This window comes from Varanus komodoensis, unplaced genomic scaffold (assembly GCF_004798865.1).
Source record: "Varanus komodoensis strain SLA01 unplaced genomic scaffold, ASM479886v1 scaffold23, whole genome shotgun sequence".
Classification (NCBI taxonomy): domain Eukaryota; kingdom Metazoa; phylum Chordata; class Lepidosauria; order Squamata; family Varanidae; genus Varanus; species Varanus komodoensis.
Genome location: NW_025335627.1, coordinates 13,444,892 through 13,464,212, shown reverse-complemented (window position 1 = coordinate 13,464,212; position 19,321 = coordinate 13,444,892). Strand labels below are relative to the sequence as shown.

Sequence of the window (19,321 nt, the reverse complement as noted above, 5' to 3'; positions counted from 1 at the left end):
AGATGTAGTTCTCCTGAGATCTGCTGTGGATAACTTTTCAAGTTACCTTGGAAATTGTCCTCGCCATAACCCAGGGAAAATTGTACAGTTTCTACTGAGTCAATCCAAGCTGAACCTCCAAAAGCTCACCCCTCTCTAGATTAATGGGTTTTGTCAATACCTGGTGGTTGGGATGGTACCTGAACATGCAGACAGAATTCAGCATACTTTAACTGGAATCCTCTTGTTCAATATTTATGTGGCAGGACAAGGTTCATTGAGATGAGATTAAAAAGAAAGAAGGGAGTGGCCTGTGCTCTGCTAAGCTTAAAAGGCCTATGCAAAAATTGCAAACTTCTTTTACACAAGGTTGTGTGTAGTTCCAGTCATACCCTGGAGTTGCAGCCCTAGGGACACTTTCCTGGGAGTAAGCACTGCTAAACTTAGTGGGAGATGTTGCCAGAAGGTTGCCAGAAGATTTTCAAACTAAAATCAGTTTGAAAATAAAGGCCTGTCCATATTTCAAACATTTACTCCAGTGTCACATACCTACTTCTACACATTCAGGCATCCGGCCCTTGTGCTTCTCAACCTGTGGCCTCTCGTGCTGGACAGTAACCCTAATTTAAATCTGCCAGGAGATTAAAAAACAATGTGGGACATGCTTTAGGGTAGGAGTCAAAAACCCCATTGGGAATACCCAGCTCTTGCTATTTTTGGATCCAGCCATAAGATGCAAATTACTAAACAGTTTATGCTAATTGATTAGATAATTCCCTCAAATAGTAAACTTGGTAGTCAAGTGCCTATCAGTTTGGAAACAGGGTGGGGCCACCCAAAAGTAATGTAGTAGTTTTTTGTGGGGAGGGGACTTCGTAGGCACACAGAAATAGCTATACTGTTCTTTTATTATATGAACCAAAAGAACACCTTGTGAGTTTTCAGAACCTTCAGAATTTTGAGGGGATAGTGCAAAGAAAACTAGACAAGTACATCTGATTGTCTGGAGAAGGAACTTTCTGGCAGAAAATTGCAATTTTAGAATTTGAAAGCAGGCTATTTTCCCTTGGAGACACCATGCTGCTAAATTTCAGCAGCAGGGGCAAAGTTGGCAGGGGGAGAAGGAGATGGGAATAAAGATGGTTGGAACAGGGAATGACTGTGCTGTGAATAAGATTAAGAAGGAATTAGGAGAATGATATGAGCTCTCAGGGTCAGAGGAAGAATGGAGGTAATGCTGAGCATTTGAGAACACACCCCTTTCTTCTGAGGCCCTGAACAAAGGAAAATCATGAGAATCACCATCTGGTATGCATGCGGAAGTTACACTGAAGTACAATTGTTGTTGTTGTTGTTGTATTGCATTTCTATACTGCCCATAGCCAAAGGTCTCTGGGCAGTTCACAATATTTAACTCACCCATCCAGATTTCAAGCAGGGCTGTGCACCTAATGCACCAACCCTGCATGGTTTAATACTGATCTAATGTAATATCTGTAAGTATATACAGCTGTAGGATTCTCCATGGAATTCTGAGGATTTTTTGCTGGTTAGAATCAAGCATCATCTCACTACTGAAGTCTATTGGCAAATCTGTCCTTTCTTAAAAACTTTTTTAATGTCAATTCCAGTTAATATGACAAATTTATACAATGTTCATTTTCCTCTGAAATTAATTCTTAAAACATTTTAATGCTATTTGAGATATGCTTTCTTACAGCAGAACCTTAAAGAAAATGGAAGTTAATGATATTAGTTATCAATATGGTTTCCGTTATATTACAATCTCAGTTTACATTTCCCCTATCTTTTACAGGGTGATACCATTGTTTCCTGTGACTCTTATGGTGTGTTGAAATTGTGGGACATTCGGAGAGGGGTGCCAATGGTATCAATTGATGCAGGACCACATCCTGGCAACCAGGTGGCTTTCGATCCTTCTGGTAAGATGTTTCTTGAAACTCGACGTTTTTAATGTTCTTTCTTCTTTTTTCATTTTTTTTTCTTTTTAAATGTCTTACCACAGTTGAAAGGGATGTGGTGGCACAGTGGGTTAAACCGCTGAGCTGCTGGGCTGGTTGATCAAAAGGTTGACAGTTCAAATCCGCAGACAGGGTTTGCTCCCGTACTCTGTCCCAGCTCCTGCCAACCTTGCAGTTTGAAAGCATACAAATGCAAGTAGATAAAAAGGTACCACTTCGGTGGGCAGGTAACAGCATTCGGTGTACTTCAGTGTTTAGTCATGCCGGCCACGTGACCACGGAAACTGTCTGCAGACAAACGCTGGCTCCCTTGGCTAGGAAACGGAGATGAGCACTGCCTCCAAGAGTCAGACATGACTGGACTTAATGTCAAGGGGAAACCTTTACCTTTTTTTTAACCACAGTTCAGAGGCATCTGGTAATGAACTTCTTTTACATATTTCTATGTTCTGTAGCACATTGCTCAAATAACCAAGTTGAATTCACATATTTATTTTTTCATGGAAATTCAGTGATCACTGTTGTACCCACGGTGTTACAGACGAGACCAGAGTCCGGATGGTAAAATAAAGAGGAGTTTAATTACCTGCAAGATTTCTTGCAGGGACCAACATTCATGGTTAGAATGCGGTGCTTGAACAGAGTTGGAAGGAGATCTTTATACCTTCACAATCCGCTTTCGGCAAATGGGGAACAATACAATCAGTTTTTGACAAGAATGGGAACAATGGCGACAATGGGGAGTTACAGAATCACATAAGCAGTTGAGCAAGCGATATACAGAAGCAGATTTGGTTAGCAGTAAGCTTTATCTTTTAATTTACACCTTCTAAGCAGTCTTTGTCCATTACATTGTAGGTAAGCTCTTTCCACTTACCAGGGGAATTCTCTGAGGCAGTTACTGGTCATTTGAATGGGCTCGAGCTTAGGAGAGCTAAGCCTATCATGCATACCCTGAGACAGCTGATTATTCTAGTGTTTGGCCGTGTCATGCCTATCTGGAGCCTAGAGGAGCCATGTCTATCCTGAATGCCCTGAGAAAGCTGACAGGTATCTCTATTATGTCAGGATCCTGGGGAGTCAGGTACAACAATCACACCTTGGCTGTCACTGACCTTTTCATACTAGCCCTTGTGTAGTAGTGAAGGTAGGGGCTACTCCAGCTGGAGCTTTTAAGGTGTTAGCCCACCCAGCATGGTCCTAGAGTCATCCTGTGACATCCTGTCTCCCACACACACACAGCCTCAGCAATTCTGTACTTTCTCACACTGGGTTTTTTTCCCCTGCTATATTATGTATGATCCACCAAACAACAACGACCTGGTGTGGCTGCCCTATTTGGGGAGTTTGTGTGCTTTTGTGGGTGTGTAGCCAAGATTTGTGATGTGATGCCACCTGGGATGCATTCTTATGGCTTCAGGCCAACCAGCAGCTGTGCTTCTGTTTTCCTCAAAGCAATCCAGATCTTTTCTCTCTCCGCTGCTGCATGCAGACTACTCACCTGCCTCCCCTCACCCTCCTACCCCTGATCTGCTGTTGCGAGTGCACGTTCTGGCAAACTTCAGGGGCATGCACGAGAGGCTGACCGTTGTGGCTGGACTGACAGCTCAATTTCTGAGAATGAGATGTATGAACAAGAGTTGCCCTATCCTGGCATAGCTGGCAGCTCGGGCTCGGATAACGAGGGGGTTGTTGAAATGGACGCCACTTCAAGCTGGCCCTGCACACCCACCTGTGCCTGCTAGGGAAGAGATTAGTTCAAGGGCAGCCGAGGGGCCCAGCCAACCCTGTTGTGGGAATGAGAAAGAACAACAACAACCTGAGGAGGGAGATTTAGAGATGTTTTGGATGTAGAACTCCAGCCTCCTGAGGAGGTGAACCCGATAGTCCATCGTCACATTTGAGACCCAAGAGGGAGAAGCGTGGGCGTGCCTGGTTCCACAGTGTTCCTCCTTCCAAGGAGAAGCGCAGAAGGATTCATAAGCAAAGCTTTGGGTAAGGAGAGGCAGAGAGGGTTCAACATTTTGCTTTGTGTATGCTCAGAGACTTGCACATAAGATAAAGACATTTGGCAAGAAGCACTGGTGAGACTGTCACTACTGGGAGGGAGAACTCAGCTCACAACACCTGCTACCCTTTTGGGCAGCCACTGCAGAGCAGATGTAAGCAGGCATCCCTTTCAAAAGTGACATTCCAGAGGAAACTTTTGTGGGAGTGGAGAGGAGGTGAAGGAGGCAGCCGCATCAGTCCAGGGAAATGAGCAGAAGCAGGTGGCTGTGGCTGGATCCAAGGAGGAGAAGGAAAAGATGGTCTGGGGGAAATTGATTGAGTTAGTGATTTAATTTTTTTCTATAATGTCTCATATTTTTAAGAGTTCTCAAGACAGTGTACAAGAAAATTAAACATTGGAACCAGGCGGACTGTAGTAACAATTAGTTTTAATATATAGTTTAGAGGAGAAAAGTGATGACTGATGGTGCTACAAGCCCTGCTTTTGTAACAGCTCCAGGCCACAGGCCACAGACTGGGGTGTTAAAATGACCTGTACCACTTAGACTATAAATTGGGAATGCCACATTTATTACTGTATTTCATAGTATAGTGTTCCATGTGCAAAGAGATTCTGGAGTGGTGAACAAAAGAGGGTTGAAACAAATAAAATAATAAAAACAATACAATACATCTAGGATTAGTTGCATTTGGGGTAATTTTTGACTCCAGGCAAAAGTGCCTCAAGGAAGAATAATGCTATGTATGCAAAGCCTTTGTTCTCACTGAAATTTTCCCCCAGGGGGTTTCAATCAACATTAAAATGGCTTTCAGCAATCAGCTAATACAGGCTATTTTCCATTTAATCCTTCTTGAAGCTATGCAAAACAAGAAAATCTGCATAACTGCATTTGGGCCATTGACCAATAATTTTTATAACAATGGTTTAACCTACTAACTTTAAAAAAAATCATAGTACAGCTTTCTTTCAATAGAATTTTAATTCTGCTTGCTGGAGATTTTAGCTAACACATTTAAATAGTAGAGGATGATCAGTATTGAACCTTCTTTTGTGCCTTTGTTTGGGGCTTATTTTAGGGGTATAAAATTACCCCATTTAATTCTTCCTATAGTGGTTTTGTGGTAAGGCTCTGCCCTAGGCATAATTTAGTTTATAGGAAATAAAAGGTAGAAGGATGAAATTTGGGGATGTTTTAGAGTAGGCAGTTTGTGACAATGTCCTAGTACAGTGGTGGTGAATCTATGGCACGTGTGCCATAGCAGGCACGCAGAGCCCTCTCTGTCAGCACGCAAGCCAAGTCACCCCAGCATCACTCCAGCAGCTGAGCATCAGATAACTGCACACATAGGGGCCATGCAGATGCTCGGAAAGGAGTAGCGGCAGTAAGCAATGACGACATGAGCCGCGACTCATTAGCCACAACTCGTCCGAGCTTTTGCATGGCCGGTCAGTGTTCTGCCAAGGATTTGCTTGGACTGGCTGTGAGTTTTAATACATTTGTTTTTATTAACACAAGAGTTTAGCTTTGTGTTTTCTTCTGAAAATTGAAATTTAATATCTATGATTTAGCAAAGAGATGTTCTAATTAAGAGACTGATATTTTTTTTAATGTTGTGCTGTCCCCCTGGCATATTTGAATCTGCAGCATCATATTTAGTTGTTTGTGAAGAATTTATGAAAACTAAAACCCCAGTATTCAGATTTTATTGCAGTGTTGGCACTTTGCAATAAATAAGTGGGTTTTGGGTTACAGTTTGGGCACTCACTTTCTAAAAGGTTCACCATCACTGTCCTAGAATTACAAGTTGGTAGGCCTATTTATGTTTAAATTACAGTCCAGAATGGAAGCAAGGAGAATGTCGGTCACCCTACAATGCAGAATGCGGAATATGACCCTGGCTGCCCCTCAAGAAAAGTCTTACTGGAATAAGACTCTTTTTAGTAGGCACCAAGACCAGCACAGTATTGGTACCATCCTGACCTCCCAAGGCAAGGAATTCATGGAAATGGGGCTTCCACATGGAAGACTCCATTCGGGCCCTGGGTCCATGTGGAACCACTAGGAGAATGTCAGGTTGGTAAGAAAGGAGGGACTCTGTCAGGTATTCTGGGCCCAAACTGTTCAGGGCTGTATGAACTAGTACTAAAGCCCTAAACATGGTCCAATAGCAATTTAGTAGCCAGTGCAGTTCTTTCAGCAAAGGACTTGAACAATCAAAAGAGGCAACTCTTGACAATATATATATTAACAATGCTTGTCAATATTCAAGCATTAACAACATTTGATCTGCTGCATTCTGCACGATTTCCAGCTTCTGGAGCAGCCTCAAGGGCAGCCCAACAGAGAACACATTGCAGTAATCCAGTCTGGAGGTTACCGGTGCCTGGATCACTGTCCAGGAGAAGCCACAGCTGGCAAATCAGCTGGAGGTGGCAAAAGGCACTGCAGTTATTTGGGACTCCAGTGAGAGCAGTAATAGGAGTAATCTGAGACTATGAGCCTTATCTTTCAGGAGGAGTGCAGCCCTATCCAGAACAGGCACGAAGCCTCTTTCCTGGACTTGAGAGCTGCCAGGTTTCCACCTTCCCATGGTTCTGCCCCTGAGAAAGGTGGTACCCGTGGTTTGGAGTTCTTCGTTGTGGTCTCCATGCATCACATATGTATGGGTTCTATCCCATTCATTTCATTCTTGAAAACAGTTTCCAATGTTAAGAAAGAAGGAAAACTCCCAGCTAATAGAAAACATCAGAAAGAAAATGTTTAGCTCAGCCTTATGCTTGCAATGCTGGCTTCCTATTTCCAAGGAATTTTTGATGTCATCGATCATTTAAAAATGAAATCACCTACAGTCTAAAGCTGCAGTTCATACCCCTACCCTATTAAACTGCATGTGTAGATTGGCCTGGGAGGTGAAGAAGAAAGAGAAGAGGTATAAAATGTATTCCTATTAACAAAAATTAGTGGTGTTAACAATGACATAAACCGATCTAGAAAATATAAAGGTTTTGTGGATATTTTATTCATATTTGTTCCTCTTTTCTGCCATTCAGATGCTTATACAAGTATTCATAAGCCACCCTTGCTAAATATTATTACTGTTACAGCTGACTTCATTCGTACCATAATAGATGGTCTACAACTCACAAGGAAATGAAATATATGTATAGCACAACCATTTTTGTATCCTCAGCTATTTATAACAATATGTCAGCTACATTGTGAATGACTTCCCTTTTATTTTTAAAAGTAGCCGATGTACAAATAGAATAAATGTATTTTATGTGGGGCATTAATCTTCATTCCTAAAGCTAAGTAATCGCTCAGGATAAAGCACAGAGACATCTCACACAAAAAGGAATGCATGTATGCCTTACTTGACATTTTAGGAGTTTTGTTGCTTTCTATAATTTCTCTGTGTTCTTGTTTTCCCTCTTAGAGTAAATGTATACTTAACCTCAGTGGACAAAAATTGATGGATAAAAATGTGCAAGCCCCACCCTGCCCCCACCATCTGCTTTGAGGAACATCAAAGCTTAGTTTAATCAAACAGAGAACCTCCCATTCATCTTGAAATGTTGCTTAGGGCAAAGTTTAGTGATACCCACACATGATAAAGGCTGCTGCAGACAAGGATCTTGCTGCTGCTTAGTGCCAGCAATTTTGGCACATCTACTTGGCCCTACTTGAAACTCAACATTAAGAAAATTAAGATAATGGCATCCAGTCCTCTCACTTCCTGGCAAATAGATGGGGAAGAAATGGAGGTAGTGACATTTTATTTTTCTGGGCTCCAAGATCACCACAGATGGGGACTGCAGCCAAGAAATTAAAAGACGCTCCTGGGGAGGAAAACTATGGCAAATCTAGATAGCATACTAAAAAGCAGAGACATCACCCTGCCAACAAAAGTGCATACAGTCAAGGCTATGGTTTTCCCAGTTGCAATGTATGGCTATGAAAGCTGGACCATAAGGAAGACTGAGCACAAAAGGTTTGAGGCCTTTGAATTGTGGTGCTGGAGGAGATTCCTGCGAGTCCCTTGGACCGCAAGGCGATCAAACTGGTCAGTCCTAGAGGAGATCAACCCTGGCTGCTCTTTAGAAGGCCAGATCCTGAAGATGAAACTCAAATACTTTGGCCACCTAATGAGAAGGAAGGACTCAGTGGAGAAGAGTCTAATGCTGGGAACAATTGACGGGAAAAAAAGAAGGGGATAGCAGAGGATGAGGTGGCTAGATGGAGTCACTGAAGCAGTTGGTGTGAGCTTAGGTGGACTCCGGGGGATGGTGGAGGACAGGAAGGCCTTGAGGAATGTTGTCCATGGGGTCGTGATGGGTCGGACACGACTTCGTGACTAACAACAACAACTTGGCCCTACAGTGAATAGGTCTGAGTTTAAAAAGTGCTAGAACAAAATGAACCGGTGGGGAAGAGAGCTGATACTCACTGCACCTAAAGCAGGGTAATGTAGAGTTGGAAAAATGCAGAAGAGGGCAACTTCACTGCTGAAGAGGCTGGTGCAACTCCCCTATAAGGGCAGGCTGCAACATCTGGAATTGTTTAGCTTAGAAGAGGTGAATGAAGATTGATGTGAGTAGATGGGTCTGAAGAAAGTGGATAGATAAACTCTGTTCCCCTCTCTCATAATACATGAATCTGGGGTCATCCTTAGAAGCTGATTGGTGGAATTCAGGAGAAATAAAAGGTAGTACATTATCACACAGCACATAGTCAAACTATGGAATTCAGCATCTCTGTGAGATAATGAGGCCTGGTTTCAAATGAACCACAAGAGAAAACACAGTGTTATCCTTTTGTGTGTGTATGTATATGTATTTGTGTGAATGAGACAATTAATTCCTGTGAGTAACTTTAGTGTTTGAAAGCTGCTGTTTTCAGAAGGTAGCATGTAGCAACAACAGGGGATTATCATTCCCATGTTATGTCTGGTTATTACTCAGGAGCACATATGTTTCTATGAGGTTTATTTCATTGAGTCAGTATTGTTAAAAGCAATGAAATGGGAATATTATATAAATGGACATATTCGTTAAAAAAACCCAGACTGGTTGGCCTATGTTGATCACATTGCTGAAACTATAATGAAGTATAACAAAATAATCACAGCAAATTATCCTGAAATAGGCTGTATCTTTGCAATTTTATTTTGAATATATCCTATAGCAGACCTTTGAACCTTGCTGGAAATCATTTTTCTCGATTTTGTAAAATCCAGAATGCTAAAATACAGCTCCTATCCACAGCTGTCAGCTACTAACCTTCGGAAGACAAGCTCCAGTTTATACATGTAGCTGGGATCTCAGCCAATAGTACTCAAATAGAATGTTTCAGATCTTTTCAGAAGGAGAGTGACTCTCCATGCATTTAAGCTGCAGTGTGAAGAACATATGTCTTTTAATGGGACAGCAGGTTAAGTTGGTAAGATGCTTTCATCCATCACCACTCTTGCTATAATATTCAAGCATTGTGATGTAAGCACACAATAGAAACAATGCAGAGCAGATTCCAGCCAAAGTCAAGCACATATAGAAATCATTTACTACAATGGGGGATCTGTCTCACTGAAATCAATGGAGCTTTAGAAGTATTTCATTTTAGCTAAATTGTGCCCATACTGAGTTTTACCCTAACTAGTGCATAGAGTGTGTGCTTCTTCTACATTTGGAAGTTCTTGTCTTATTGAAAATAAACCTCAAATAACATAGGAATGGTAACAATACTTATTTTGTTTTATTTATATCCCACCTTTCTCCCATTGTGGAAATCACAGTGGCTACATGTGGTTCCCTGGTGGACTCCCTTCCAAGCTCAGGGTAATCCCAGACCTGCTTAGCTTCAACATGGTGGATGTCTTCTGTGCCTTCAGGCCATACTCAGGGCCAGAGAGCTTTACTTCCCTCATTTATATGCAAAAATGCAGATGTATTAAGGAGTGGAATATTTTGAGCCAGATGGGAGCTTTCCAGTAGAAAAAGCTTACCAGCTCTAGATAACATAAATCGGCAGAAAATTCACATCATTTGGATAAATTCCAGAACTGTCACTACAGTAAAAAGCCTTAGAAATAATGGCAAACTTGAGTAAGTGGCTGGAATGACGTACAGTTTAAAATAATACAGTCATAATTCATAAGGTACAGGGAGATACATTCTAGCAGGTTTGTTTATATTCCTTGAGTGTAATATTTAGACATTCCAAGTGATGTTCTGGGAAACATTCTTGCCTAATTCCAGATATACCTGCACAATCACCGAAATACAAATTGCAAAACTAATTTTAATTGTCTTGCATTTGTTGTCAGCCACCCAGAGAGCCTTATGGCTAATGGGGTGGAATACAAGTTGAATAAATAAACTATAAATAACTACTGTCCTATTCCTCATATATTCCTGCCACCTCTCCTCACTCACACTAATTTCCCCCTTTCTATTTCTGGAACTCACTAGTGCAGCATTTGCTGCAGCAACGATTTGTAAACCTGTTTCTCATGATGGATGCAACTGTGATGCGTCATCATTAGCGAAAGTGTGTATGCAGCACCCACCATAGTCTGCTTCCGAGATGAAGGGAAAGTGGGGGAGGAGAGTGGAAGAAAGCACAGCAGGGTGGGTGGGGTGTGGACGTGCAGCACTGTGTCTGCAGGGGCCATTGGATGCATCAGTGGAATGGCTTGCACAAAAATTAACTGCGAACTAATGTTTATGATTAATAAATTGCATGTATAATGTTTCTTTTTTCATTTAGTTAGGAACCCCAGGTGACTTCCATAGCCCTCTTCCACTCCTTTTGTTTTCAGAACCACAGCCCTGTGAGGCAGGTTAGGCTGAGTATGAGTGACTAAACCAAAGTCATCTAGTAAGCTTCATGGCTGTGTGGGGATTAGAACCTAGAGTTCCTTGATCCCAGTCCGACACTAGCCACCATGCCACACTGGATCTCATGCACATAGGTAACTTTTACTAGATGTACACACTTGAAGACCTTTTCCTGTCCTTAATGTTCATATGCACAATATTCTTTTTGGACTCTCTGGACAGAGAATATTTAGTTTCCCATTCTATATTCTGTGCTGTCCTTCATCACAAATAGATCCATAATTATGGTGCAATTTTCACCTTTATGTTTCAAGTTTGACACAATCCTATGCATGTTTAGAGGAGGATTCTATACCCTGCTGGGCAGTGCCTAGTGGGGCATATGATATTTCACATTCCCAGAACTGAGGCTGTTAACAGAGCTTTGACCTCAGAACTGGGTTCTGCACTCTGACGCCTCTCTGTCGTCCAGCTGGCATGGAAAGAACCAGGAATGCTGTGTCCTCAAGGCTGGAAAATGGACCTCAGAAACAGGTAACAGGTACACAGAGGGCAGTTCATGGAGGTGACTGGGGTGCTGGGCAATGCTTGACCTGATGGCACTCCAACTTCCTTCCTTTCCCTTCAAAAGTGCCCTGGTTAAACAGCCAAGCCTGGCAGCTCAGCTGACTTGCAGAGTGGGAGGAGCAGGGGAGGAGAGGTCCTTATGAGTGCACCCTGAGGCAGGAAGAAGCCCCTCCTCCCTGGATTCCCAGGCACAGTTGGGAGGCTTTTCCTGGCTAAACATGCCCTGAACTGTGCCCTTAGCTGGCCTTATTGTAAGTGAAATGCATTCCCACAGGAATTTTATCTCATTTTTGATGCTAAGAAATCCTGTCACGAAGACAAAACAATAACAGCAGTGTCTCATCATCTCAGCTTCAGAGCAAGGGCTTGTTAGCATATTAAGTGATAGTTACAGTTTTCACATTAAAAATTGTTTGTTCTGCGAAAAGATTATATGAGGAAAAGTCTAAAGCAGTCAAGCTGGAGTTGTTGGTGTGTTCTTAAAGACAGCTGCTTTTCTGTGCATGATCCTGCTTATAAATCTCGTAAAGCATGGTACAAATCCAGTTTAAATCCTGTTCTGCCAATTACCTGTCGCATAGCAGGAGAATCATGCTAAGCACCTTGAATTCTTGTTTGGGCACTATATGAAATATGTGTGTGTGTGTGTGTGTGTGTGTGTGTGTGTGTGTGTGTGTGAGAGAGAGAGAGAGAGAGAGAGAGAGAGAGAGAGAGAGAGAGAGAGAGAGAGAGAGAGAGAGACCTTATTTTGGGATTGGGTGATACATTTGCTGAGGGAAAAGGTGTAGCTTGGATTCAATTAACTGTGCATGTTCTGCATGTGAAATGTGTTTTCACGCCTGCTCTCCACCAAATCTTGCAACTCCTAGGAAGCCATTCCTGGGGATTGTTGGGGAATCCTTTGGAACAGACTTTGATGTACCATGTTGGAGTGCTGGGCCAAATAAATGCAAATCACTGATTCCACTTCCTGTTAAAGTCACAGTTGCTTCTATTTGTACAAGTAGATCTTTGGATTCAGAATAGTGAGTTACTGCAGGCAATTGCTTTGAGCTTTCTGCACTTTGAAGAGATTAGCTCTATTGATATTCTCTTTATCTTTGTGAAAGAGGAACTCTTCCCTCCCCTGAGTACATCAAGATGGACAGTTATTTAATAGAGCCAGCTTTTGTGACACCAATTTAATAGAATTAAATGTTCTCATCTCACAGGGTTGCATGATTCTTTCATAAAAATGAAGTTCAGGAAGACACTGTGGTACCTCTTAGGGCCCTGTATGGCATATTCTGTTGGCTGCAGGTCCTTGGTTAAGTGTGGCATTATTTTATTGCTGCTAAACAGTAATCCATGAGGAGATGGTAGCAGCTGCACTGGATTTAAGCCAAAAACGTATCAGTGAAAAAATAGTTTGTCCTGAATATGCAAGTGTAGGAAATATCCTCCCAGTTTGTGACCTCTCCACATGAAACTAAGACAATCTGAACATAATTGATGGTTTGATCATTGCCAGCAGGATGAGGCTGATCAAAACTTTAATTCTGAAATAACTAATCACATATTGAGTTAGTTTCTCTCCTAAAAGACTTTTAAAATCACACTAAAGTGAAGCATTTGCAAACTGGAAATATGGGAAATGACAATAATAGATTCTTTTAGACATTTCTCCTCTACTGAATGCTTTAGCTTCATGCATTGTCAGATTTATATTCAGCCTGACTCACAGAGGCCTACGATTAGTAAATTCCCACTCTGGATGTGTTTCAGATTATTTGATGAAAATTCCAACCTTTCATGTTGAAAGCTACACAGTTTCATCTCAAAGTCTGGCTTAGATTCAAGAGCTTCATTTTATGATTAGCTTACTCCTGCAGACCATCATCCACTAGGACCTTGAAGGTCATCTTATCCTTTCTTTTGCGAAAGCTTAACAAAAGAAAAAGAAAAAAAAAAGCTCAACACCTTAGACAGCTTTTGTGCACCGAGTAAATCTTCCATTACATTAAAAATAATGTAATAATGTACCAGGTGCCTTCAGTCATATAATGTAATGAAAGGAAGATTTACTACATAATTATATTACCAAATTAATTTAATAATAGTAATAATATCCATCTGACAACAACAGTAATAGTTCAACCATCTGCATCTATTATGCCTGGAAAAAATGTTTAAAAAGGAAATAATGACTAATAGCAAATATTTATGATAAGGCAGTGCAAGTGATTCCCATATTCACTGATGTAGACACTATCAGTAGTAGGTTTAGTGTAACCAGTTTTGCATCACAACTGAGTTCCCTCTTTTTTCCCATGGGGTACATGGGGCTAATATGCAAGGGCAGGAACTGCTTTAGTTCACCTTTGGGTGTGTAGAGTTGCCCTGTACCACTGAGGAGAATATGGTAGTAGTTAAAAGATCCAAAGAGGCTTCCTAGATAAAACTAAGGATTCACCTAGTTCACCTTCCTGTTTCCAAGTCAAACAGATCCTGTTAGGAAGCCCACAAGCAGGAGATGGAGTCAACAGTCATACACCACTCCTTCCTTATCCACAATCATGTGGTATTCAGGAGTTAACCACCCAGAGAACTTTGACTATGGGGCAGAATATAAATGAAAAACTAAAACCAGGGTTTATCTATTTAATTATCATGGTTAATAACCATTGATAACTTGTCTTCCATGAGTTTAAGGCAGACCCAGTTTGACCCAATTCTTACATTTAACTTAGGAAATGGAGTGGGTGGAAATGCCTATCAATGTGTTATCTCTGAGTTAAGGTATTGGTGTTCCATGGGTTAACTCTAAATTATTTAAATCTTAAGCAACTCAGGATTTCCAGGTTTCCACCTCCCCAAAAAACCTAAGAATGAGACCCAAGAATTATTAATTTAAAGTGGGAATCAGTAGGAACCAACCTGTTCACTAATTCCTGCACCCTCACAAACTACCTGTAGTTAAGAAATCATGGGTTGTTGGATCATGTGAACCCATTTCTGAAGTCATCTAAGTCAGTACATCTGATGGCAGCAAATTCCATAGGATGATTATGCATTTTTGAAGTAGTACTTCCTTTTTCCCACCCTTAATATATTGTTCATCAGCTTGATCAGGTGATATCTTTTGTATAGAACAGAACCAAAATGCCTAAAATAAATAAAGGAATAAATAAAATAATGTTCCTCTGCTCCTAAGGAAATGCTGAATCATACTGATTAGATGAAATGGCTACAAGTCATCTACCTTCTCCCAGCAGATACCTCTGGCAGTCAGCTATGACAGGATGCCATGTCATTCCTGTAGAATGAAGTACCGCAGGCCATTATTGTTTGTTTTGCTTAATATTGGGGTGGGGGGAATAAGCTTCTATCATTTCCTGTTTAAAGGAATGGGCAACTCCACCTGAAAGTTCTTAGATTTTCCTCTCTCACTGAATTTTAATCCAACCTCTCTCCACCACCAAAACACACAGATGATCTATGCAATTGGCTTAGCATTAAATGCACTGAACCTGGTGCTATTTATTGTTTATTTTTTATTAAGACAGGCAGTGTCTTTCTAAGGTTTTGCTTAAGATTGCTTCCTACAGGATTTTAAACTTCATTCCACTTCCAGAAAAACCTAACAAATCTCACATTTGGGGTATTTTTGGACTCTAACCTGATTTTCAATATATTTGCAGATTATAAAATGTCACCAAAAACCACTTTTCCTCTTTTCCATCCTGATGAAGGATGTTCAAAATACCAAAACACCCAGAACCAGAAAAAACACAACCCATAAGGTGGAGTGTTTGTTTGAGACTGACTTTTTCCATCATCTTCTTCTAATCCACATCAATGGATTTAAGATTTTACAAGAGTTTCAGATTCTCAGTTTTTGGGAGATGAGTTTGCATCTCTTTTTTGCACTCAAATCACACTCAGGTGGTCTCCAAGTGAGTGGAAAAAGAAGCACCCCAAGGGCCATGGTCATGCAGGTCTGGGGATGCATTATAACCCAGATATGTATGAGCTGTAAACAAAAACACTGGAAAAAGCAGGTGGCTGAAATTTTGGGATGTTGTTTATCACCTTGACAATGTCCTTGGAGGACTAGGTCTGCTTATTTGCAAATTACACAACGAAATGCAAACCTGCTATTTAAGGTTACTCCAGGATGCTGGATGTAGAATGAAATATATGCTATATTTTGTACTGAGTAAAACTTTGTAAAATATTATTTAAAATGCATGTCCATATTTTCCCAAAATGTAGGTACATTGTGCACCAGAGAGTCATTGACTGTGTAGCTTATTTCCATATTCTACATGAAATCCAAATGCTCCTGCATTTCATTTTAAGTAGATATTTAACACAGACCTCTAGTATGTATCTGTCAAAATGCTGGTTGTGAAATTTTCCTCAGTTATTGTTGATCTGGTGATGCCAGAGACTGAACTTGAGATTGTCCACCTGCTAAGCTTGAAAGCTTGCTTACCTAATCTCTTCTTCTGAGGACCCTCCCAGAGTGAGCAATTGGGCAGGTGGCGTTTTTAGAGAGGTCGGTGCATGGCCTCAGTCCTCAGGAAGAGATCAGGCAGACTTTCTGGGGAGCCATCCCAGCCCCAGGATCCCTTCTGTGAAGTGGCTCTGGAGCCCGGCTCTGGAGCCAGGCAGCCCCCAGGGCCTCATGGCCAAGAGGCAGCCCACCTGCTTTCTTGTTTTGGGGTTAAAGTGGAGGTGACAATTACAGTGTGGCCCATGTGGTAGTGCTGGGAGCAGAATTAAATGTCTTAGGCTGTGGGAGAGTTAGGGGGACCTGCTGGCTAATGAGAAGGCATTGGAAAAATGTTCTTCCTCCTTTTACTAAATTTAAGCCTGACTGTTGTTGTTCGGTGCTGTCAAGTCATCTCTAACTTACGGTCCTACAAATGATTGTCCTCCATAGCGTCCTGTTCCTGACAGCCCTGCTCAGCACTTTTTCTGCTTAGTTCTAGTGTTTTCTAAATAAAACTAGGCATTGGTTTTCAAGAGTATCTGTATGCAGAGTGATGAATCAAAACTTTAAGGATGTTGTTGGTGAACCTGCTTAATGCAGGGAGTGTTTTTCTTTCAGGGCTAGCTATAGTCAGTGGTGAAGCAGACTATGAAATAGTCTGGCTGGCTGGTACATCTTGGAAGTTGTAGGACTTTTTCTGCCTAAATCTGCACAGGCAAACTCCCTTTGAATACTTACTCTGTCAGTACTATCACACACCCATGACTGGGTTTGATATGATCAGATTATTCCTTCACACAAAATGGAGAAATAAGGCTGGGTAGTGCAATGCTATTTGTATCTACTCAGAAGTAAACCCCACTGATTTTAATTGATTTACTGCTAGTTAAGTATGCATACGATTGTAGCCCTCCTTCACTTTCTATAAACATGGCACCTGGGTCCCATCCCAAATTGAACTCCCAATTTCATGCCCACATGAGGACCTAAAAGAGTGTGAAGTGTGCGGTGCTCAGACAGATCCTAATTGTACTAACTTTTACATTAGTCTTGTACCTTTGCAAAAATGAAAACCGGATTAATCAAGTCTAAATGGAGTCAGAGCTCCTTTTTTGCCTGCTGGTTTGCTTTGCTTTGCTTTGCTTTGCTTTTCAACATACCGTCTGGGACTGAGTTTTGTTTTGTCTTGTGTCTGTAGCTCTTAATAATGGCATCCTTGGAAGTAAAAGATACATCAAGAGAAAGAAAGTCAAACTTCTCAAAGTCAAAATCCAGGATTCAAAAGTCAAAATCCAGGATTCAAAAGTCAAAATTCAGGATTCACCCTGGGCATCTTAATATGCTAATGGAACATACAAATGGAAAATAACATCTTTGTACATTCAGAATGGATAATGAATAGATACACATGTCTAGAAAAGACTGTTTCTAATGTCTAGCAGAAGAATTAAATAAATTCCCAGGGTTGATATTCCAAAGGGGAAGCAAATACTCCCTTGACATTATTAGATGTTATTTTGCAGCGACCAAGGAGAAATTGGTGAAGGGCAACATAACTGTGTTTATATGCTATGCTATTTCTGAGGCATCATTTTTCTCTCCCTATGGAAATTTTTGTTTAACAATGTTAATTTCCTATTCTAATTTTATTCCTTGGGAAATCCCTTTTGTGTTAAGAACTATAAAGTTCACTTTTCTCTTTATTCTCAATATTTTTGAAAGCTCTCTTGGTGTGGAGGCAATGCAATGAATTTGAATATAATTGTGTGAGGTACATCACAATGAGGAAAAGAGGTGAATTACGTGAACTACTTTGGTGTGATAGCTGAGAGAAGATGTAAATTTTTGCTTCCATCGGGGAGACTGCTTCTGCTTTTGCAAACTTTAAAATGACATGTTTTAAAAAAGAAACTAGCAAGCAAAGACCCAACAGCATGGACAAATTCATGGAGAATAAAACTATGGATAGCTACTAGTTCCGACTGCTATATGCCCCCTTCTCCCATAGGCAGTCAGTAGTGGGCATGGACAGGAGGATGCTGTTGCACTGTTGTGGGTTTCCTGCAGACACGTGGTTGGCCAGTGCAGGAGCAAAATGTTGGATTAGCAGGACCTGATCCAGCAGGGCTTTTCTTGTGTTCTTCCGTTTAACCTGCATTTCCCATTTTAAACCGTGCACTTTGTCACATTTAGAAATGTTCATTTTAACAGAAAAATTGTTGGAAGTGTTATTTTAATATTAATGGTCTTATGGTTGTGTTTTTTGAAATTGCAGATTAATGTGGAAATAGAATAAAGCAAATTATTGTAAGCAAACAGATGCAAAAGCATGGACTGGAAAGAGATTGATCTGTCACTTGGTACATTTTCCCTGGAATTTTAGGAAAACACTGAAGAGCTTCAAGCCTAGGGAAGTAGAGTTAAATGTCAACTTTTCAACCCCCAAACTGCCTTTATTTGGGCCATGGAAGTGGTCTCACACCCTTCCTTGCCTTAGTCCATGTTACTTTTATAAGAAACTAGAGATTTCCCATGGTTGACTCACATATTATACAAGAAGATAATTCTTCGAATGGCAAGACTGATTTTACTGATAAAGAACATAAGAAAGAAGAAACAGGAGGCCTGCAAAGGGATTCACTTTCACAGTTGGGAACCTAAATTGTTATTTATTCAGTCTTCTGTTATGTTCTTATTCATTTGTATCCATGTTTTAAAACGTAGGTCTTCTAACTCTCCAAGCCTGGATTTGATGTGGTCCAGCAGCAATTCCTGTAAATTTTCATATTAAATGTCTGGTTAGGCTGACTTACCACATAAGTAACTAAATTTGGAATATTAAGGATTCTGAATATGCCCTTGGTTAGCTGACAGTTGACAAAAGATAGGTGGTGTTTGGCTTGCCATTATGCTGAAAATACAAAAGCAACTAGTGCTGCCTAATCGGCTTTCATCAGTGCTGAGCCAAAGATTTTTCAGCTCCCCTTATTTTAGGAGTGAGTGGGGGAGTGGGAGAGTGTAAAAGGAATTTTGGGTGAGTGGGGGAGAGTAAAAGGAGTCCCCCAAACCACTAGACAATTTATCAGTGTGTGTGTGTGTGTGTTCTTACAAACTTTCACAGGGTATAAACTTACTGAAAGTGGCATTTTCCTCTTTAATTTTGTGCACTGTTGAAGGTCGTGTTGCTTCTATGTGTATTTTCCCCATCCAGTAATGGCCTGTTAATCCAGGGTAAAGAAACTGTGGTGGCTCCTTGTTTGTAAGGTGGGGGAGGGGGGAATTAAAAGGAAAGGGAAAAGGCCTATCCTGACACTGCTATTAGTAAGATCCCCCTCCTAATTGTAATTTCTCTGGAAATTCTCTATTTGCCCAAATAGAACATGGATGTGACCACAATTCCCAGAATTTTCTTTGCCTAGAGCTACTTATTTTACAGTCTCTTACTGAGCTAAATTCCAACTGAAACTG

At 41.0% G+C, this 19,321-nt stretch overlaps 1 protein-coding gene across 2 annotated transcripts in view; it reads left to right on the top strand.

The window, feature by feature from the left end:
- The window catches only part of SPAG16 (sperm associated antigen 16), a 584,427-nt gene that overhangs the window by 444,558 nt on the left and 120,548 nt on the right, over nucleotides 1-19,321 (top strand). For both annotated transcript variants that reach the window (XM_044432017.1, XM_044432016.1), the window contains exon 14: nucleotides 1,796-1,922. In XM_044432017.1, coding sequence (XP_044287952.1) covers nucleotides 1,796-1,922 — 127 coding nt within the window. The remainder of the gene's footprint in view (nucleotides 1-1,795; nucleotides 1,923-19,321) is intronic.